Source organism: Nansenia antarctica (genome assembly GCF_963989245.1).
Source record: "Nansenia antarctica genome assembly, chromosome: 1".
NCBI classification, from domain to species: domain Eukaryota; kingdom Metazoa; phylum Chordata; class Actinopteri; order Argentiniformes; family Microstomatidae; genus Nansenia; species Nansenia antarctica.
The window spans coordinates 96,686,611-96,709,831 of record NC_137674.1 but is presented as its reverse complement, the minus strand read 5'-3'; the positions used below and the strand labels follow the sequence as shown (position 1 = coordinate 96,709,831).

General features: G+C 47.3%; 2 protein-coding genes across 2 annotated transcripts in view; one reads left to right on the top strand and one right to left on the bottom strand.

The window, feature by feature from the left end:
• swt1 (SWT1 RNA endoribonuclease homolog) overlaps nucleotides 1-1,983 on the top strand; it is a 28,002-nt gene extending 26,019 nt beyond the window's left edge. Inside the window, exon 20 of the mRNA XM_080528081.1 lies at nucleotides 1,422-1,983. Within this exon, the coding sequence (XP_080384207.1) occupies nucleotides 1,422-1,527 (106 nt within the window). The 3' untranslated portion in view covers nucleotides 1,528-1,983. The remainder of the gene's footprint in view (nucleotides 1-1,421) is intronic.
• Nucleotides 1,984-5,505: 3,522 nt separating this feature from the next.
• Nucleotides 5,506-22,780, bottom strand: ivns1abpa (influenza virus NS1A binding protein a). The gene is made up of 15 exons (XM_080530336.1): nucleotides 22,597-22,780; nucleotides 15,801-16,092; nucleotides 15,474-15,608; nucleotides 13,699-13,868; nucleotides 13,466-13,541; nucleotides 13,175-13,348; nucleotides 11,241-11,366; nucleotides 8,837-8,950; nucleotides 8,145-8,295; nucleotides 7,671-7,895; nucleotides 7,179-7,300; nucleotides 6,924-7,050; nucleotides 6,685-6,816; nucleotides 6,326-6,499; nucleotides 5,506-5,850 (listed from the first exon to the last, which is right to left on the bottom strand). Exons 3-15 carry the CDS (start codon nucleotides 15,582-15,584, stop codon nucleotides 5,591-5,593), a joined length of 1,962 nt encoding a protein of 653 aa, XP_080386462.1. The 5' UTR covers nucleotides 15,585-15,608; nucleotides 15,801-16,092; nucleotides 22,597-22,780; the 3' UTR covers nucleotides 5,506-5,590.
• Nucleotides 22,781-23,221: the final 441 nt, after the last annotated feature.

Sequence of the window (23,221 nt, the reverse complement as noted above, 5' to 3'; positions counted from 1 at the left end):
AGACGGGGATCAAACCACCAGCGACCTTCAGATTGCTAGCCGGCCTCTCTAGGCTACCCCCATGTATTGTGTTTACTGTAGCCTAGACGGTAGCCTTTGTGTAACTTCCGTTGTGTAACATGTGTGGAATGGTGCAGGATCAAACATTAGGAATGGTATCAAACATGTGTTTAATGCCATTCCTCATTCCATTCCGTATATTGCGATGAGCCTTATTTCTACCTCTACCAGCCTCCCCTGGTGTAAGTACATGTCTCTCTGCGTTCGCGTGCGTCAATGCTCTTATGTGCTTAATCCCAAACCACTCGTGATTGCCACACTGTGAAGAAGCATCGTGGTCTGTGGTGTAAATAAACAGTAAACACATTTCCATGAGGCCTTTCACACGTCTCAGTCCCCCTCTGTGTCTCCATGCGTCCCAGAGTGGAGCTCTCAGACTCGCTGAAGCGTGATCTGATGTGACAGCCCAGCGCCACGTGGGATTTGGAACTTAAGAGATGGGGGAGAGCCACCGGTCCCTACTGGAACCTGCCATCCCTTAGTTTGTGGCTACATAAACACTGATCATGGATGGGGGGGGGGGGGCGTCGGCAGATTCTTCTCTTTCTTCCTCCGTTATGTAACTTTCCGACGGGGACAAAAGAAGAGGAGGAAACGAAACAAACAAGCAACAAGCGCCCTCAGTGTCCGTACTGCCAACGCTATAGAGGCCCACTGTCACAGCCATGTGTGTGTGTGTGTGTGTGTGTGTGTGTGTATGTGTGTGGGGATTCCATTGGTCTTGCAGTCAAAGACATCAATACAGTAAAACCAATGTTGTCATCTGGAAAACAACAGTGACGTTCTTTGTCTAATGTGCACAGTACGTTCTGTTCAACATTTGCAATGTGACTGAACTAACAAGGCCATCTTCTCTCTAAGTTCCTTTTATATAACTCAACTAGCAGGATAAAACTCATGGAGAAGATATTTTTAGGACCCCTATAGAGAACAGTCATGTTTTGTCTGTGTTATTAATGCACTCTCTCTCTCTCTGTCTCTGTCTCTCTGTCTCTTTCTCTCTCTCTCTATCTGTGCGTGCGTGTGTGTGTACATGCGCGCTCGTGCGTGCGTGCGTGCACGTCTAAAGAGGCCACAGTCTCATATTAGGGTCTCTAACTCAAAATGCTTAGCTAACAGAGGTGATTAACTTGGGGGCAATGACTGTGGAGGGCCATTCATTTAATATAGACACTCTAGGCAGCGTCATTACTCTCTCTCCTGCTCGGTCTCCCTATCTGCTCCTTTCTCTCTCTCTCTCTCCCTCTGCTCTTCTCGTTCTTGCTCTCTCATGTCTCTGGTGTGTGCTTTAGATCTAATTTGCGTGTGTGTGTGTGTGTGTGTCTCTGTGTGCGTACGTGCGTGCTTGTGTGTGTTCCTAGGGAGAAGCTGCATGTGGGGGGGACCCAGTTGGCGTCGCTGAGTGTGACTCTGGAGCGCTGTGCTCAGGCCACGGCGCGACGGGTCAACTGCACCACATGGACCTGATTGGACCAGAACCCAGTAAGCTTGGACAAGAACAACCAACCACAGCTACTCAGCAATAACATTGAAACACCGAACAAACTGTATCATAACAGCCGCCATTATCTCAGTTACTTAGACAACAGATTTTCATTGAATTTATTTAGTTTCTTGTGTGTTAGTGTGATTAAAGAGTGTTTGTATTGGAGTGTGCAGAGACAAACAATGTGTTTCTTGATGCTGTGCTGAATGGTGTATTAATGGATGTTGTCCATGTTCCTTACTCAGGTTATGTCGACACCAGAGTGGTACAGTGGGGAAAATAAGTATTGAACACATCAACAATTTTTTTAATTCAACATATTTCCCTTACAGCTATTCACAAAAAAATTGGTATTAACTCAATAAAACGACACAACTAAAGAAATGTAATGTAACATTCTAATCCATGAAAAAAAGCTATGTGGAATAAATGTGTGTGGTGTGACACAGGAAAGGTAGTATTGAACACGCTAACTGAAATGTATTTAATACTCGGCAGAGAAACCTGTTTCCACTGACAGCTTCAAGACGCTTCCTAAAAAAACTAATCTCTCACAGTGGTCAGGTGGGATTTTGGCCCATTCTTCAACATAGACAGTCTGTAAATGTTGCTGGGGACCCGCTGGTGAATCTTGATATTCAGCTACTTCCACACATTTTCTATTGGATTTAAGTCCAGTGTCTGGTTTACATTTCATGTGAATAGCAGCAATGGAAATATGAATTAAAACATTGATGTTGATGTGTACTTATTTCCCTCACTGTATGTTTTCACAGACAGTATTATAGTTTAATGACCCATTTCAAACAGGGGAGGCCAATGGAGGTAGAAATCGGAGGACAACATGCGTTCCTCATTCCGATTCCATGCGTTACAATGAGCCTGTCTTCCGATTTCTGCCTCCACCAGCCTCCTCTGGTTTCAACATCATTGTACGGTGTTACCATGAGACCTCTGAATGTATTGCCGACTTGAACTTTTTAGTTTTTTGAGGTGTTGCAATATTTGCAATGGGACCTGGATGATAACAATCAGTCGTGGGACATCAGAAATGACATCACTCTGGAAATGGACGACGACACCGTTTTGACATATTGCCGCCATCATCTCTCATCTGGGAGCATGGCGGTTAATGCATGGCGGTTGCCTCCACTGTCTCTCTACACTGTCACTTACAGGGGGAGTCAGACAGACAGTCCAATGTGACAGAAGAGTTGCATGCTGCGGTATCTGCCTGTTAATGCATCATGGCTGAGCTGGGAGCTTTTAACTCCTGCTCAGGTTTTCATTTCCTGTTTATTTTATTTTTGTACATATTTATTTTTAACAGATTTTTCATATTGATCATCCTCATGTGAAGATAGTTCAATGTAAATAAATATATATTTCTGTTTTAACATTTTTATATAGTATAACTTTGTTATAGTAATGCTGTTGATAACGTATGGTATATATTTAGTAATCTACATGCCTCATAAAGTCAGGTTTGACACAGCAGCAGTAGCTACTAGCTAACGGTTCATAGTGGCAATACTGTACTTTTGTTACGCCTTAAAGACAGCTCATAGTGGCAGCACCCTAGTGTAGTCTATATGAAGCCTTATAGCGTGTTCACATAGACCCGGCTAGGTGTCAGCAATGACTAATGAGATTCTGAGGCTGGTGAAGGTAGCAGGGAGAGATTCTACCTGCTGCTGTGTTAAAGCAGCAGAGACATCCCACTGTGGAAGGGGGTTCATGGGGGGATGAGGTCAAGGTAACGGAAGACTGGTGCTTTCCAAACATCATGGCTGCACTGAACTGACTGAACCTCATGTCTCAACTGCACATGCACACCAGAATGGTATCGGAAAAAGACAGACGAGTCCAACCTGGTGCCCCTTGGTGAAATAATGTTCTTGGTATAAAACAGGAATCCTCATGTAGACGTCTGCTGGGACCTGCAGCCTTGTTCTTCTCTTCCGGCTCCTCCAGTGAAGCGTCTGATTCATATGGACCCGGTCTCACCCTCCTGTATTACAGATGTCATTGTTGCTATGACGCACTCCCGTTCACTTTCCCAAATGAACACACCCTTGCTTCCTCTCCCTCACTTTGCTGTGACGCTGTAACGTCATGACAGCACCACACCTTGGTGTCATTTGCCAACTCACTGAGGTGACTTCAGCTCTGGTCAACGGGTCCTGTTTGTTTACACAGAGGGCCACGGAAAGCTGAGGAAATGCAACACATTGTTTACAAGTCTGTCCGTGTACGTCCATAGGGACGTGTGCAGAGAACCAGAATAGAGGGAAGACTAGGAGTGATATAATAATACTCCTTCTGGTCAACGCCATAAAGTGTCCCCAGCATTCCAGTCTTGACCTTAGCGTCCTCGCCTACTTCTGCCAGGTGCTGAGGTGATTGGACAGGCTGGTCGTCAGAGATTACTGGAGGTTATTTTTATGAATGGATGTGGAAGGGGATAGATTAGGCACGTGTTATGAGTCACCAATGTCCAGGATCATGATCGGGGGAGCAGGTGAGGTTGGCGGATTCCACCTGGTGACGTCATGTGATTCAGAGTGACTACGGTTCCCTCCCTCCACTACCACCAAGCTTAATGTAATCCCCCCCCAAAATTAGACATTTACGGGGGCAGAGAAAACCATCTTAGTGAGGTCATCCCTGCGGAAACCGGAGGAGACAGCTGCCGAGTGCGGAGGCTTATTATAGTACCTGCCTTCTCCTGTGCACTGAGAGACCGAGAGAGGGAGATGGAATAATGCAAAAGAATTTGTGGACAATAATTGAGATTGAGGATTAAGTGGTAGGTTACACTGAACTCGATCCAGTTTAACTACAGTGGTTAAATAGACGTTCTGGTGAAAAGATTAGGTTCTATGATTTGGCTCACGGCGAAGACATCCCACCAAACACTGCTGTGGGAGTTAGTGGGGCTCTGAAACACACCAGCCACCCCATATCTTTTTCTCTGTCTCGTTCACTGACAGATGAAACAGAAAACACACCCATCAGGTTGAAATGGTTTATTAGTTAAGAAATATTAGCTCGTTACAAATGTGAATACAGAATTTCACTTTCCAATCTTATCATTCTAACCCCTCCCACCCCCCCCCAAAAAAGAAATATCTACGCCAATGTTCTGAACCTCGTTAAACACTCGACACGAGAAGGTAAAAGAAAAAGATATTCAGTAAACAGCATCTCTACATGGTGAATTAGTCAAATCGCAGTAACAAAAGATTTGGTTAGCAGAAGCACAAAAGCATGGTAGTTTGTGTGTGTGTGTGTGTGTGTGTGAGTACCTGTGTTACTAAAACTGGCACGATTCAATGACTCAACTGTCATGTGTGTTTCGCTACTTTATCTATTGGTAAATCAGCAGTGTATAAAAATATAAAAAAGGCCATCATTTAAGATTCGTAAAGCAATCCAGCTTTAGTTTAAATGACACAAAAAAGCCATGGGAGTTAACCTCTCTTTGAATAAGGCTTCAAACTGCAGATCTTTTAAATATGTGTGCCAAAATGACAGTTTCAAAAGAAAATATTCTGAATCACTTTCTAAATCAAATCAACCCAACGTTTTCCAGTAGGTCCACCTATCCAGACCACGTAGGTCCGTGGTAGCCTTGAGGTGAACAGTAGCTTCTTCTCTGAAAACCCCTCAAAAGAAAACAATACACAAACCTTTTCAACACACACAAAAAAAAAGAATTCACTAAATGTGTATTAAATGTTGGCATTCTTGGACAAAAAAAAAGAGAAAAAGAAACAAAATATATACAGCACGAAAAATATTGTATGCAATATGCAAAGGCGTCACATGTTGCTTTCAGCAACCCTCCCCCCACCCCCCCCAAATAAGCCAGTCTTCACTGAAGACCCCTCGCCCAAATTAATCACCCGTCCCTACCCCATCCCATCCCACCCCCAACCCACCCCGCTCATGCACAGAACATCACGAAACACGATTACGTCACTAAGCCTGTTAGTTTGGGAAAGGTGCACCACTGTAACCCCCCCTAACCTCCCCGGACCCTCAGTCGGAGGAGTGGAGGGCCTCAGCAGAGTCGCTCCACTCGTCCGTCTCGGGGTCGTACACCTCCACTGTGTTCAGGAAGTCGTTTCCGTCGAAGCCGCCCACGGCGCAGATGACATCGCCCAGCACGGCCACGCCTGCGTTGCTGCGTGCCACCGTCATGCTTCCCAGCATCCTCCACTCGTTCCTGGCGGAGTCGTAGACCTCGACACAGCGCAGCGCGTGGGAGCCGTCGAACCCGCCCACCACAAACAACTTGCCTAGAGAGAGAGAGAGAGAGAGGGAGGGAGGGGGAGAGAGGGAGGGAGGGAGGGGGAGAGAGAGAGAGAGGGAGGGGGAGAGAGAGAGAGAGAGGGAGAGAGAGAGAGAGGGAGAGAGAGAGAGAGAGAGGGAGAGAGGGAGGGAGGGGGAGAGAAAGAGAGAGAGAGAGGGAGGGAGGGAGAGAGAGAGAGAGGGAGAGAGATGCAGAGGGGAGAGAGGGAGGGAGGGAGGGAGAGAGGGAGAGAGAGGGAGAGAGATGCAGAGGGGAGAGAGGGGTCAGCATCAGCACAAACTGACCTGATCTGGGAGAGGGATAATGATTTGGACATCTCTGCCAAGTTCCCAAAACAAACACCGTGTCTCTACAGAACATAACCAAGGCTGACCACAGGCTAAGGCTAGGATGCCATCGCCTCCCACTTTAACCCTCCCGTTACACCCCCCCCCCCCCCCCAGCCCAGATTACTGTCTCACCAGCGTAGACGGCCACCCCGGCGCCCCTGCGCGCCACGTTCATGGGGGCGATGAGGGTCCAGGTGTTGTTCTCAGGGTTGTAGCGCTCCACTGTGTTCAGGCAGTTCCACGACTCCGCCCCACCAATCACGTACATGAAGCCATCGAGCTCACACACCGCCGCCTGGTGCCTCCCTGTCAGACACACACACGGTTAACAACTAACTCCCATCTCATATTCACAGCACACTACATGATGTTCCGTCAACAGTACTCTGATAGGGTGACTGTGTGTAGGTGTGTGTGATGGATACTGTGAGTGTGTAATTGAGACGGTGAGCGGTGTGTGTAGGCGTAGGCGTGTTAAGACTGGGACGTACTGATGTTGAGGGGGGCACAGTTGTTCCAGGCCTTGGTCACGGGGTCAAAAGAGTCACAGTTCTTCAGGCCTTTCTGCCCACAGGGGTCGGATCCTCCCACAACAAACAGCTTGTTGTTCAAGGAGCAGACGCCTGAGGACCACAACAGAACAGATTTGTTTTCAGTTGTTTTTCTTCTTCTTTTTAAAGAAAACAATTGTGTATTGGTAAATCTGTAGAGGGTCGTTGCCCTTCCGTACCTGCGTTGCAGCGGTTGGTCCGGAGCTCTGGCACTTGAGTCCACTCGTCGGCGTGCGGATCGTACGTCTCCCCACAGCTCAGCTCGTCTGAGTGGCCGTTGGAGCCGCCCATCACATACAACTGACCCTACGGTAGGGGGGAAAGGTAGAGGGGCGGGCCCAAGTCAGTCAATACTTAACCTGATGGGCCAGAGGGTCTGTCGACAGCTAACCAATTGAATCAGGGGTATTAAACGGGTCGAGGGCGGGACGTACCATCAGCACAGCCATCTGGAAGCGAGCCCTGGGAGTCCGCATGGGAGCGCTGAAGGTCCAGCGGTCCTCCTTGGGGTCGTAACATTCCACAGTCCTCAGACACTCCTCCCGGTTATACCCTCCTGGAGGAACACACGTTAGTTATGACACACACACACGACACACGAGACACACACACACAGAGAGACAGACACACACACAGAGAGACAGACACACACACACACACAGAGAGACAGACACACACAGAGAGAGACAGACACACACACAGAGACAGACACACACACACACACACACACACACACACACACACTAGACCTTTAGATCAGACAGCTGGATGGATGACACCAGGGGAGGTGGTACCGTACCATTTCTCATTCCATGCATTACAATGAGCCTGTCTCCACCAGCCCCCCCCCCCCCCCCCCCCGGCTGACACCGTGGCAGGCCCAAGAGAGTAGCCAGCCTAGGCTGCTCATTAGCTGGGTGCCGTACCTGCTGCGATGAGTCTGCCGTGCAGCGCGGCGGTGCCGAGGCCAGAGCGGGCGTAGTGCATGGGTGAGAGCGGGCGCTCCACCAGCTCCTCGGGCTGAGCCTCGAAGCTCATACTCTTCATCAGACAGGGGGTGGCGGAGGGGGAGGTCTGGGGACTGCTGCGGCCGTGCAGGAAGATCACACACAGCACCCCGTCCAGCACGGCCAGACACAGGTAGTTGTTCTCTACAGAGGAGATGGGGGGGAGAGGGGCGAGGTTGATGAATATGGAAGGAGGGGAACAGTCAAATGTTAAGCTACCGCAACAGCTATACTTACATTTGTGTTTTTTCGTCAACACGTGTTATATCCCCCTCCCCACACACACACACACACACACACACACACACCCCTACACCCACACCCACACACTTCTACCTTAACCCTACCGAACCCTATCCATCCAACCAGCATTCAGCCCATTCACACACTTACTGGTGGTCTTCTCAGAGGCAATGTACTTCCACTCTCTCCTGCAGGGCTGTCGGGGGGTGTTGGCAGCAGAGCCAGATGGGGACAGGCTGCCGGAGGAGCTGGAGCTCATCTGTCTCTGGGTGGTGGTGGTGCTCTCACGGAGGGGCTTCTTCTGCAAGAGCACAGCGCAGCTACAGACACCCGGCAGGAGAACCAACACTGGCTTACCACCCGCTGACTTACACCTACGTTCTACTGTCTGTCTTACAACTGGCCTAGAAAAGAAACTCACCAATCTTGAACCCAACAACGGCACCTGATGCCAACTAACGCACACCAAAAGCCAGCACAGACACAAGCCACGCTAAAGACTTCACCTAGAAGTTGCCACACGACACGACACACTCGTCCCACAGCGGGGGAGAGCGCTACTGGGGGGCGGCCCCTCCCAGTCCCTTCTCAATCTAGGACAGACTACAGCCTAGGACAGACTACAGCCAACCAGTTCATCTCCATCTCCACTTCCAACTTCAGCAAGTGGTCTGAGAATCTGTATGAATCTGTATAAATAACACACCATCTGGGTCGAATATAAGCCCTGCTTTAGTCGCTACTTACACAAGCCCTATAGTCTTAATTTTCTACATCTACTCTATGGGGCTTCTATAGAGTCCGGCCTGGGAGATGGTTGGGGACAGGCACGGCATGTGTACCTGCACAAACTGGAGGTGGTCCTCCTCCGCACCAAACACCTCAGTATGTCCAACTCCCTCAATGAGGCTCCCATCGAGCAGCTTGTGGTCGGCTGAGTAGTACAGCGTTTGAACCTGTAAGACACACAGCGACACAACACCCATGTTGCTGTCTCCATGGCAACACACAGAATCCGGGCAGCGCAGGAGAAGGGGAGGGGGGAGGGTACGGCGGAGGGGAAGGGAGGGGTTGGTCTTCCATCCCTGGCCTGGAGAACGTCTTCATGGATACACACACACAGCTGCATGGAGAGGGGTTATTTTTAGGGGTCAATATAAAAAGTTGACGTCGCTGCTGCTCCTGCTGCTTCTGTGCATCTCTCCTCCTCTCTTCTCCTTTCATGTCTAGAAAAGGAGTCGGGGGTTGGGTAAGGCGCAACGTCTGGAAATGTCTTCAGGACAGAGGGGAGGGAAGGGGTCACCAGGGGTCCTCTCCGTGACCTTTCACCCCTCGCTGCTAAGGAACCACTTTCACAGCTGAGGTTGGTCAATTCAGTACAAGAAAAAGGAAAGTAGCAACCGGAGTTGAGCTTGTCGAAGTGTTACATGGTTACATGAATAAAACAGTTATATTATACATATATATATATATAGAAAACAAGAGTTATATGAATAAAACAAAAAGAAAAAACTGTTTCAAACAAATAAAGAAACCCCCCAAAAAGTAAAGAAAGTGATTAAAGTGGTGAAAGGGCTGTTATGGTGGCTATGGTGCTGATTAGATACTGGAGCAGACCACCATTTTAAAAGCTGTATGTGGGCTTTATGGTTAAAATGGCCATTCTACCCGTGCCGACTTAAAAGGTCATATTTGGATTAAAATGTTATGGGTTAGAAATGGGTGGCTGGTTGTGTCTGTTCAACAGAGAAAGAGACAAATCATCCGGTTGCTTCAAATAGAATGTTTGCGGTGTGTTTAACAGTGAATATGGGCTATGGTGTATTGGCCATGTGGTGGGGGGGGCATGTACTGTATGTATTCTCCATGAGTATTTCTGAGAGTCTCAACTGGTATCAATGTATTAGCACGTATTTGTACATCATTGAAATGCATGTAAATGTATGCATACTATCTCAGAGATGTGTTTGTATGTACAGTGCCTTCGGAAAGTATTTGGACCCCTTCACTTTTCCCACATGTTGTCGTGTTATAGACTCAATATAAAATGGATTACATTAAAACACACACCATACCCCACAATGACAAAGTGAAAACAGAAATGTCAGTACATTTATTAAAATTGGACTGTGGAATTTATTCAAATTGAAATACAGAGATACCTCATATATATAAGTATTCAGACCCTTTGCTATGACACTTAAAATGAGCTAAAATGCAAAAATGAAATCAACAAATCACTCAAATTCAACATTTTCGCATTTTAGCGTCATAGCAAAGGGTCTGAATACTTATCTACATGAGGGATTTCTGTATTTCAATTTGAATAAATCTACTGAAATTTCAACACCCTTATTTTCGCCTTGTTATTCTGGAGTTGGGTGTGGATTGATGGCAAAGTACCGTACTTTTTAATTGAGTCGAACAAAACTAAATGTGGAAAAAGTGAAGGGGTCTGAATAATTTCCGACGGCACTGTATATGCATTCATATTTGTGCATGGGTGTGTGTGTGTGTGTGTGTGTGTGTGTGTGTGTGTGCGCCATTGACAGATGGGAGCTCAGTGATGCTTTGGCTGTAGAGAGAGAGAGGGGGCTGCTTCTCTCCTCCCTCTCTCCCCTTCTTTTCTCCCCCTCTCTGACTCATTACCCTGGTGGCTCAGTCTTGGCTCTTCAGTCTTCTCTCTTGCTGCTGTTAATAAACCTAAAGGAGAGATAAAATCAATGGGGAGGAACAGTCGTTAGTACTGGAGCACTGGTGGATGGACACGCACACACACGTACACGCACACACACACACACACACACACACCTGCTCAAAGAGAGAAGGGCATCAGTGAGACAGCAGAGAGAGGCGAGCATACCTCTGCGCTCGAGAAGAGACCCAATAACACTGGAGGTGAACCCCACCGTGGACCCAAAACAGAAACAAAAATGGAAACAGCCAAGAGGCAACACTGCTTTTGTTCTGCTCACCTCTAGTTTGCAGTATGGTCAGGTACAGTGCCTACTGCATACAGTAACTTAACACTTGGAAAGAATAAAAATCAGAAAGAAAGGACGAAAAAACAAAACAATCCTAATACAAGTCAGTGTCACATGGCACGGCATCACGCCACTTTTGACTTGGCAACATGCCCCCCCCTGAACGACTTCTGAATGTCAAGGAAGGAGAGAGAGGGGGAAGGAAGGAGGGATGGGCTGTGGTTCGATGAGTGCAGGTGAAATTTAGGAGCAAGGTACTGACCTCTTCCATCAGTTTGTCCAGCTGGTCTCCGTTCTCCCACAGACTGCGCTGGACCCAGCTCAGCACCTTGGAGTAGAGCTTGCCGTTGCTGGGCAGGGTCAGGCTGTCTTCCAGCATCACTTCTAACTGTGCACACACACACACACACAGGACCCAGTCAGACTACAGTAGAAGCTAAGACCATAGCCAAACTATCAACTCATTACTAGTAGGGCTGTTACGATTCGTCGACGTAATCGACTACGTCAATACGTCGACTTGCGTAATGTGCGTCGTAAATAAACATTTTTTTTTATTTATTTCTAGCACCAGGGGAGCCCCCTCTCCCAAATGTCGTTGTTTGGTACCTGTACTATATCAATGACAATAAAGACCATTCATTCATTCATTCATTCAAAATGGCTGCGACCAGTGCAAACATGGAGGCAGAGCCGGCAGCTAAGACTTCGCCCACGATCGTCCAAAGTATGGGAGTACTTTACAAAAAAGAAAACAATGTGGTGGTCTGTAAACTGTGCAAAAATGAAATAGCCTATCACAGCAGTACGTCTGCAATGAACGAGCACCTCAAGCGAAAGCATCCTGGAGCTCTTTGTGAAGACAGCCGCAAGATAGCACCACCGTAAGTCACCGTTGTATTTCTGTTCACTTTTCCGGCCGTGTATGAGTGAAAAATGGATAGCTACTAGCTAATGTTACACAAGCAATGTAGCTCACCACAGTTTGTATGTCTTGTCTTCTGGTGTTAGTAACGTTAGCTATGTAGCTGGCTAGCTACGGTAGCCTATTGTCATTGTGGTACTCGCACCTACGTTATCTAGCTCGTAGCTCGCATGCTACGTTAGCATCAATTTAGCTAATCATAACATAGCAGCGAGAGTAACGTTAGCTAGCTATGTAGCTACTAGCTAGCTATGTGTTGTGGTGATGGACAGACTTCTAAATGGCCATGTTGGCATTCAAGTTGGCTAAACATAGCAGTGAGGTGGAGGGGGCCTACACATGGTAAGTTTTTTTTTTTTTTTTTTCCGAACAGTAAAAAAAATCGTTAGACTTATCGATAAATTAGTCGTTAGACTAACCCAAAAAATAATCGCTAGATTAATCGTTAGAAAAATAGTCGTTTGGGACAGCCCTAATTACTAGTCCACCATCCCCTTGCTGTTTAAAGGGCTGGGTTAAGCCATGACCCCCTTTAACTGGGGCCACCACAGGACAAAGCAGATTATATAACAACTAAACGCCCTTGGCCTATTCGGTCACAACCAAAGACCGGTAACTGGGATCAGTCAGAAATAACACGCTCTAAGAGCAGGAAGGAAGAGCCTTATAAGGGCCTGGCGAAGTAAAGTTGGATCACGTCCACATTAACTGATGGATTGATCGTTATGAAAACATGCGACACATTTGAGCAAAATTAACGAGTCTGATAATAATCATTTAACAACTTGTGTGAAGGGAGAAATGTGATTTATGCAATTCAACTTAAGATATAAATGTCGTGTGAGACTCAATAATTGCTCTGCCTGGGCGTAGTGGGTTTGGGCGGGAGCCAGCACAGCATCGCCATTCCTGTGGAGCTCATTAATCAATGTGTATCCTCCCATGATCGATAAAGCTAGCATTCACTTCCTGTCTCCAGAGGACAATTAACAGTTGGATTATTGCAGCTCGGCTTTTAAATCAAAAATGATCATCCCTGAAACCTGAAGGAATTAATAGGTTTTTCAGGAGGATGTCATGTAAAAATGCCTACGTCGTGCTAATCTAAAGTCGATGTTAAAAAGCTAAAAACACAATGCGTCACTGTTTACTGAAGTGTGTTAACTCCAAGCTCTCTCCCAACTCCATTAATTCAAACAAAAGACCCATCTCATCCTACCCACTGAGGCCCCCCTACCATCCCCACCCCGCATGCCCAGGCAAGGGCTCACCTTGAGGCGGGGGAGTTTGAGGAAGTCCTCCTGCTCTGAGACCTCCAGCATGTGTTCCTGGATGTAGGCGTCCACCTTCCCCAGCACGCGGCCGTCTCCCATGCAGCTGGCGAAGTTGCGGAAGGAGATGGCGCTCTGGGAATCCATCTTAGACAGCAGGTAGTCTCCACAGATCTGACCAATTGGAGAGAGATGATGATGAGGAAGTGGGGAACTGTGTTTAGTTCACATTAGGTCTTGATCAGACGGTATCCTGGCGGTGCAGTGGGGGATGAGAGCAGAGGGACCTACCTGCTTGACCCGTTCCATCTTGAGCCTTTTGGCTGCAGTGTAGACCTCCTTAACCCGCTCTTTGTCTGCCTTCAGCCTGTAAGACAGACAGACAGACAGAGAGCCAGTCAGTCAGTGACGTGTGTGTTTAACAGGAGAAAAAGCAGAGATGTGTGGAGGACTGTGGTCAAGTGTTGGAGGGGTGGGGGTCAGAAAGTGAAAGATGAAAGGTCATGGTGGTGGTGGTCACTCACTGGGCAGTGTAGGCGTAGTTGAGCAGGATCTCCACAGCCTCCGGGTCCAGGTCCTCGAAGGTGACGTGAGAGACGCCGTGAGACTCGATGTCGCTGTTGAAGATCTCAAACAGGTACGGGCTGCAGCAGGCCAGCACGGCACGGTGGGCCATCAACTCGTGACCGGACACCTGCGGAGGACAGAGGGAGAGAGAGAGAGAGAGAGAGAGAGAGCACAGGTGAGGGGGCGAACTAGGGGTCTCCTTCACAAAGGCTTTTCGATGAATTTGTAACGGGTCAAACAAACCAACTAAAACACTCATTTCTAAAAGAGTGAATGAGTGTTTGAGCGTGAGAGAGAGAGAAAGAGAGAGAGAGAGAGAGAGTTGAGGGGGGAGAGTGGTGTAGAAGATTGTGATAATTGATCAACTCATTATTAAAATGCTATATTCATACTTTCAATTAATAATATGATCTATTGGATGCTGACCTTTATACATACAAATGTATAGTGAACTTTTAACTTGAGACTCCATGTTTACTTCTTCTGGCTACTGTTATTGCAATACATTCCTGAGCCTATGGAGAGGCAAAGGTTACATCTGGTTTAAAGATTGAGAGTTCAAAAGTTGGGAAGAAAGAGGTGATTTGGGGATTGCCTACAGAGGAGATCTTTGAATGTGTCTCTGCCTTGAGTCATGTGTATGAGTATCTCTCTCTCTCTCTGTGTTGTGTGTATGAGTATCTCTCTCTATGATTTTGGATTATTTAAAAGGTTTCTGTCAACTTGGCATAATAAAATGAGCTCTGAATTAACTTTGGTTTCTTGATGACAGAATATGTTAGTATGCTAGGTTGTGACTCATCTCTCCACAGTGGATTTGAGAGAGTGGTAGTGGGAGATGGGGGGATGAGATGAAGGAGGTAAGAGAGACGAGGTGAGCGACCTTGAGTACAGAAATAACCTCCTAGTCTCTCTCGGAGTAACGACTGTCAAACATAGCTGGTTCAATGGTTACTGAGCAGCCAGAAGTGGGTGGGGCTGTTGGTTTTCAAAATGAAATGACTGACGGGTTAGCTTCCGTAAAACAACTCGAGGAGGAATTGGGAGTAGGAGGAGCCTTCTCAGGCCCAATAGAATTGTGCCCTCCTGTTTCAAGGAAGATCCAAATCACATTTATTTGTTTATTTGGGTCTTCACTTCGCCTAGACCCCAGACTCAGTCAGTAGATAGGATGGGTCCTGTTTGATTACATCAATAAGATTATGCAAGACAATGAACCCCAAATTGCTCCTAATGAGCGTGCCGGCGCCTTGCATGGTAGCTTGGTGTGCGAATGTGTGTGTGAATGGGTGAACGAGCGGCCATCTTAAAGCGCTTTGGAATAAGGTGCTATACGAGTGCAGTGTAATTACCATTTACCAAACCATTTACATAACCATCCTCACTAGACTGGTGGGAGGGATTCATTTTCAACAGGGATTATGGGGACGTCAACATAGCTTAAGGAGGAGACCGTTGAGTAAATATGTCCTGGAAAATAGACTGCCTCCAGCCTTGTTGCAATGTTCTTACGAAACGAGTCAGAAAAGTATTACATAAAAATGTTCCGGGAATTTAGACAAACACGTCTGTACACCTTTACATTTTTGACATTTAGCAGCACCTCACCTCATCCCCCTGCCTCCAGCGCTTCCCAGTTCCACAGGTGAGCACTCTCATGGGGGTCGGGGAGAGAGAGAGAGAGAGAGAGAGAGAGAGAGAGAGAGAGAGAGAGAGAGAGAGAGAGACTTACCTGCAGTCTCACGTCACAGAACTGTCCGCTCTTTCTCAGGGCGTTCATCTTAGCCACGGTGGAATCCAGGAAAGTCTCGTCCTCAAAGATGAGGTAACCGTTTGGAATCATCTTGATTAAATTTAGGTGCAAAGTCTGAGGATGGGCGTGATGGGAGGAAAACACAAAGACAGATACATTAGGTCACATCAATATACGACCCCCGTGGGACCACACTGTATGATACACACAGCATCTTTCATAACAGCAGTTTTCATTCATTCATGATCAACAATGAGGAGTGTGTGTGTGTGTGTAATATCTCCCATGCATGCGTAAAGGCCTTACCTAATAGCGAATGATGTAAATCCAGGGAGTACTACTGGTGACAGTAGAGTAGAGTCCAAAAGAAGGCAAAGCAGACAGAGCACAGAGGAACCCAGGTCTTTTCTACCAGTGGAGGAGGGTCGGGGGGGTGTCAGAAGCAATGCCAGTCAACCAGTCGAGGTCCGTGAGCAGGGGGGGAGGGGGGGCAGCCGCACCGATGCAAACTATCAGGCTTGAAGCGACTGTAATCAAGTCCTCGGGATCCCTTTGGCTATAGAGTACTACTTTTTCTGTGTTGGTCGTGCATTATAACCTAAGAGAAGAGGAGCGAGAGAGAGAGAGAGAGAGAGAGAGAGAGAGAGAGGAAGGAGACCATTAGTCATGCAAGACAAAACACAATTCAACAATTCACACAGAACAATGTTAGTTTGAAACGAGTCTTACATTCCCTGGCACCTGCTGAAAGCACAAACGGTCTCGGGCCCACGTGTTCCACCGGTCAAAGAGCCTAGCAGCGTGGTGGGGTAGTCAGGCAGTGACCGGCAGTCAGACAGCCCCGCCCACTCACCAAAATAGACCCTCAAGTAGTATTAACCCCTCCTTCCTTCTCCACTCCTTCAGTATCATCTCCCCCCACACCGACCCCTCAGTCTTTTCCAGGCCCTATACAGTCTCCAGGCCAGGCTCCTGATCCCCCCCCCCCCCCCTCCCCGGCTGCCACGTGCCCCCAGACTGAGACAGGCCCATTCTAATCCGGATCAAACACACACCCTCGGCTCTCCCAGACCCGAGCTCCGCCTCGGTCTCACTCACCGTCTTAAGACAAGCCCTCACACCTCGCCCCCGCCGCCACACGAGCTCCAGCCCCGACCGGTACTCTCTCGCCCACTCACAATCTGCCGGTAACCACGGCCCGCGAGGCCATGACCTCCCCCCCCCCCCCCAACCCTAATATCTTATCTGGTTATTTCAGGGACCCGTGTTTGGCCGCCGTGAGTGCTTATCTTAGGAACTTGTGGCTGAAAATATACCCTAATCCTGTAGCATCTCTTTAAGTGTGAGCGAGAGAGGCAATCCCGCTGTCCTGACTGACCACCACTGCTACCCCCACCTACGAGACACTAGCAGGCTAACACCACACACACACACGCAACAGGAAACCTCTTCCCCGCTCTCTCTCTCTCTCTCTCGCGCACTTCCTCTCCGCCACGCAGAGGAGCCCATGAATGTGTCTCAACCTTTTGCGCAAAGTCACACCAGAAAGCCGCCTCCACACAAGGACACGGAAAAGGGCCGGGGAGGGGTGGCGGAGATGGGGAAGGAGGAATGAGGGGTTTGGCTGGGGGCAATCAATCAATCACAAAAAGGCATTTTTTTATCACCCACAGTCTGACACGGAGGGGTGGGGGGGGACCACAGCAGCTGCACCGTGCTGAAACCCCTTCCATACCATGAGGCGCCATCCCCGGGAATCAGGCTGTGTGAGAGATGTGGATGGGTGACTTTCTCACTCAACACAGAATTTGTGTTATATATAATCTATATGATATAATATATTTAACACTCTTGCTTGCTGTCACTGGTGCGGACAGCTAGGTAGCATACACAAGTGGTGTGTGTGTGTGTGTGTGTGTGTGTGTGTGTGTGTGTGTATGCGAGTGATCTGCATGACTCGCCACCTGCCTATAAACCTCCACTTCAGTCTTACAGCAGTATGTGACGTCAGTAATAATAATAATAATATGTGAAGGTGAAGAACACTTGGCAGGTCCAGGAAGGAAAGACTAAAGAAAATGTTAACTTATTAATTCCTCGCTGGAGTGTGTGCCGAGGGGGCAATTCAGAGTTCTTAGATGATCACACTCAGGGGGATAGAGAAGGAGAGTGTGTGTGAGGGAAAAATCGAAGCTGTGAATTAAATTCTTAAAGCCTTATTCTGCTCTGGCCTGGGTGGCTGTGGCCAGAGAACCACCCGGTACCTAATCTTAAGCACATGAGATGTATTTAAGCAGTCAGGCTCGGGGATGCACCCTTCTCCTATTACCCTGCCTGGGCCTTCAACAAAGGCACCTTTGAGAGAGAACTTAAATCATACATAAAAAGATGACCTAAATCTTATGGTTCGTCTTTTTGTTATTGTGGCCGGTTACGTCGTTTCTAACTGATAATTGATAAGGAAGGGTCTGCGTCGCCGTTGTGACCTTAGTCTGGGGCTGTGTGGTCCACTTGGGAGCGGAGTCATGGAATTGTTTGGGAGTAGAGTCAGGTGATTTGTACGTACCGGATAGTGGTCAGGACAAGTGAAGTCAAGACAAGTAAACACACACACACACAGACACACAGACACACACACACACACACACACAGAGACACACACACTTCTCGGCAGCAACAGGAGGTGGCCAACTCGGACAGACAAACTGCTCTTTGTGTGCTGCTGGAAATACTGACTGTCTTCTTCAGCGAAGGACGGACACACGCAGGCACACACATGCTCTCTTAAAACCCAAGGCCATGTGTGAAAGACACTTTTGTGCAGCTTTTTGTTTTTAGCTGGTTAAAAACTAAGTGTGTGTGTGTGCGTGTGTAGCTGGGGGGCTGTGTGTGTGTGTGTGTGTCACGCTTACGCATAAGCCCGCTGCCTGGTGACGGGGAAATGCAACAGTTATTCTAGTGTATTATTCTTTAGGGCGATGCTTTTCCCCCCCTCACAGAACAATCTAATTCAAAACAATTAAATGTATTGCCATCGTGGATTATGCCAATTAGCCTAACCATTCTAATGGTTGGCCATACCAGGGTAGCAGTGCAGTGCCAACCAAGCACTCACCAGTTCTCGACTGCCACACACTTAGCCTCCTGGCTTCAAACCCACTCCACTGTCACCTAAACAGATAATCGTAAGTAAGTGATCTCAATTACACTAATCTGGCCCATAAGACATCTGCAGCTGGCAAGTCAACCGCTAGCTGCCCTGACTGGCCTTAACGCTCTATGGAAAACTACTGGAATCACACTCTGAATATTGTGTGTTTGTGTGTCTGTGGAGGGGGGGGGGGCCGTGATCAGATAATCATAGTCGAAGAGCAACGCAGGCGTCTCAGAGGCACGAAAAGTCTTTCTACTTTAATCACACGCAAGGCTTACACAACACCACGGAGAGCCAGAGAGAGGGGGAGAAAGGACAAGCTGTACAGGGAAGAGGGAAGGGGGGTAGAATCCAGGGGAGAGGAAGAAGAAGAAGGGGACTTGAACTACGAAAAATGCATTGCATTGCTGTGGAAAAGAACAGCATGTGTCACATGACCAACGAGAGGGGGAGGCTACTCTGTAAATCTGGATGGGCGTGTCTCCCGCCCACTAGTTCTGTGTGTATGCGTGTGTAGTGATTTTTTGGGTCGTGGGTGTAAGGGCCGTGGTACCATAGCCTGTATGAAGAGTGACGGAAAAGGCAATGCTGGTTACCAACAGCTGAATAAAGGTTCTAATTGTATTCCTGTGTACAATATAGCAGTGTAACGTGTGTGTGTGTGTGTGTGTGTCAGTCGGCTCAGTTTCTCAACAGTTATGCAACTCCTTCTGAACGCTCCAGTGGCTCTTGTTGCGCCTTTAAATGGGCTGTACCTCCCCTCCCACTCTCCTTTTCCTTCCCCCGCACTCCTCCACATGTCTAGATATGTTTTTGCCAGTGACTAAACATCTGATAGAGATTCTGACTGACACCACCAGGGCTCCACTAATGGGAGTGAGTAGAAATGAACGAAGGAAATCAAACCGGTGAACTCTCTCTCTCTGTTCTTATCAACCACAGGTAGGAGAACCGACCGACAGACACGTTCAGGATGCTTGCCATGCCACACTGTCTGTGTCCATTTGGAGGATGGACCATCAGACAATTTATATATTTTTTTTTAAAATGTTTGCCTAAACTACCACTCCTTCTCCCTGTTATAATCCACTCTAACCTTTAAGATCAGAGGCGAGGAGAATCCAAACGATACAAACAATTTTTACAGACTGCCAACTCAATGTGGAGTAGTGGTGGCTGGAGAGGCTGGCGCAGGTAGAAATCTGAGGACATTGTAACGGAATGGAGTGTTTGTCGTAATGCGTGGAATGGAATGAGGAATGCTATCAATGAGCCCAGTCCAAAGGTTTCTTTTCAACCAGCCTCCAGTGAGCGGTTGGCACCGCGTCTGGAACATTTTGATTCAATAACATGCAGGTAGCCTGCAGATAGGCGCAACAGAGAGACTTGGGCATTAGAGCGGCTCTGCCTTACCCAAGGGCTCGTTAAACATTCTCATTCATTACAGTCAAAGTGGTCACTCACATGGTACTGACAGGGAGAGGAAGCCGGGGTGTGAACCCAGGGGTCTCTGACACAGACAGAAAAGACAGAGACCTAGGGGGTATTAACAGAAAGATAGACAGACCAGGAGGGAGGGATAGAGAAAAAAAAAAGAGACCGACAGACGTGGTGTCATTACTTTGTCACTGTGGCTGGTTTCTAAATGTCCCCCCCCCCCTTTTTCCATTTGACTAATCAGACACAAAAGTGCAAACAATAAATTATCAGGGATAGAACAGCAGAGGGGGGAGGGGGAGGAAAATGGCCACCACCACCAAGCACTCTACCAACAGTAGGCTATAGACTCCAGTGTTAGGCCCTGTTAGAGCTCACATCGAAACTGGTTTGTGCTGTCCAGCAATGTCTCAGAAATTGCATCCAGGACTTTCGAGTACATTGACTCAATGACTTAAATTGATTTTTTATTTATTTATTTTTTTACAAAATGTATGACAACATAGGTGTGTATGCTGCCTATCGCTTATTTCAAAAGCAATGAATTCTGAATTCCAAATAAAACTCCTTGTCCTGGGCCACACACCCCTATGACTGTAAAAGTGTACAAGATAATATAATGATGATCGACCGATCCAATTCTCTTGGATAAAACAAAACGTATATGGATTGACCTGGAATTCAGATGAGAACAACGGTCTCAGTGATAATGGCAAGATAACAGGGAACAGCAACACCCACCATTTTCCAAAAGAAGTGTCCAGATTTTTCCCGCTACCTACACTGGACCACAGGACCAACCTATAACGCAAGCTGGCAGCTGATGCAAAAGGATTTCCCCATAGGTCAAAACCCCAGCGTTGGGAGATTGCTGACGCACAACCAGGTGGGCAATGGGGAGGAGAGCCTGTTCAAACAGGATGAGGTGAAATTCCAAAAACCTGTGCCAAGGTGACAATTCCATCCGTGGGTCTCCTGTACTGATACCAGTGTGATGGAATTGGGCCATGGGAGGTTTTTAAATCACAAAGTGAAAACTGGTGATGCATTGATAAGGGTAAGATCAAAGAGGATGCATATATTAGTTTTCAGCCTCATTGGGGCAAGATGCAGTGACAAATGTAGGAGTGATACAATGGATCTTTTGGTGCTCCACTTACAGCGAGTGGCCTGGTTCAAAGTGGAAAGGACAGTCTGTACCCAACTCAAGAGGTGGGCACTGCCAGTGGGCCACACGAGTTGATCGCTTGCCAAACCAACCAATCAACCAACCCAGAAACAAGTATGGTCCAATCAAATCAATGAATCCGTTTCTTTCTAATTCGCTGACACACCTTATACGGCTACGCTACGGAACATCGCGCATGCGTAAGTGTGTAGCTTAGCGGGAGGATAGCTAAGACCATGCGTTGCTGCTTAATGCTAACATTACATCAGATTGTGCAAACGAGACCACAGCCTCAAGATATGTCTATCACTGACATTAAGAGCTAGGTCAGTAGCAAGACGTGAGCTTAGAATGATACGGTTCTATCTCCGTTTAGGGCAGTTCAGAGATATTGAGCGTCAACGTTTTTACATTCCATTATGTTCTATGAGATGGAACCTTTGTATTTTATTAATTACTAACTCAAAAATGTCAACATTTTAAAAATAACACCACACAGGCATTAATAAACACCTAATGGATCAGATTATGTAAAAAAAACTCAATTTTGACAAAAATGGAGATAGAACCATATCATTCTAACGTCACGAAGAGCTAAAAAAAATAATCAAATAGCCTTCTTCTTTTGTACCGTGAGCACACAAACACGGCAATGGAATACTAAAGGAAACACAAAGCTACAACAGGAACATGGTTCCGTCGCCGGCTCGAGACGTTTAGCATCGGGAAAAGGAAGCTAGCTAAGTGTTAGCTTGTGACCTTGCGTGCGAGGCAACAACCATCGTAGCCCGGGTAATATTATAACAGCCAAGAATACTGAATAAATGTCTGGTCGTTTTTCCACACAGCTTAGCCTTACGGTAGCTTGTTGGTAATGATGACCTAAGCCATTAAAAAGACATATTGCGACCCAAACAAACAATGCGCACCGCATTCTAGACGAGATCTATACATATAATCTATACATATACATAATAATCTATATATATATCTATACATATAATCGAGATCTATCTATATAATCGCATTCTAGACGAGATGATCAGGCATGGCCAGACCACCATGGCCGGGCAGAGCGAGCCTATTCATTCATACGCATCAGTCGTCAAGGCGGGAATAGAGTATTCACATCATAACCAAAACAAAAGATGTGCCTGCTATAAACGTTTGGAGATAAACGTACTCTGAAAACATATTTTTTTTTGTGTGTGGTTAAATATAAAAACTATGTCGATTATTCCCGACTTGCAAATCCCGACCATGCCATCGGAGCGCGATTCACATTTCCGCTCCCATCCAGAACAAGATGTACAAATCCCGTTTATTCCGAAATCAATTCTTACCTGTGGCGTTTGACAGCGGAGGACGGTAGACATATTTAATGTAAATTCAGAGTTGGTCTGGTGGTGGGTTGCTGCAGCAAATGCGATGCGGTTGGCACGGTTCGATTGATCCTGACTGGTCCCTCTGTCTATTTTCTCTCACGAATGTCTCGTCTCGGCACAGGCAGGTCTGAACGAGCAGAGGCAGAGGGGCTGAGTGCTGAAGAGAAGCGCGCTCTCAACGAACACCGTGGAAGTGCCACACCGCCCGGGTGACGTCGCGAACGTAGGACGTTCTTGCGCTAATACGTACAGCCAGCCACTCCCCCCACTTATTGGTCTGGGTCACATTGGTGAAAAGTGCAAAAGACCTATCTTGGCCTTGACAGAAATGTCACTGTGACCACCTTTTTTCCTCCTCTCTCTCTGATGGTCTCAATTCTGCTTGGCAATTCTTCCAAGAGAATTTCCTTAGCTTTTCTTTAAAGTAGAGTTAAAACAGTAAAAACTCAACAGATGATGATACTTATTTGGTCGGTCACATTGGTGAAAAGTGCAAAAGACCTTCTTGGCCTTGACAGAAATGTCAATGTGACCACCTTTTTTCCTCCTCTCTCTCTCTGATGTACTCAATTCTGCTTGGCAA

Excerpts from the sequence above, each read along its gene's own strand:
- ivns1abpa (XM_080530336.1), bottom strand. The coding sequence starts at position 15,584 with ATGATTCCAAACGGTTACCTCATCTTTGAGGACGAGACTTTCCTGGAT. Across the intron at positions 8,951-11,240 it reads TGGACAAACTGATGGAAGAG|GTTCAAACGCTGTACTACTC; the intron begins GTCAGTACCTTG and ends TGTGTCTTACAG. Across the intron at positions 7,051-7,178 it reads TCCAGATGGCTGTGCTGATG|GGTCAGTTGTATGTGATGGG; the intron begins GTACGTCCCGCC and ends CCCCTACCGTAG.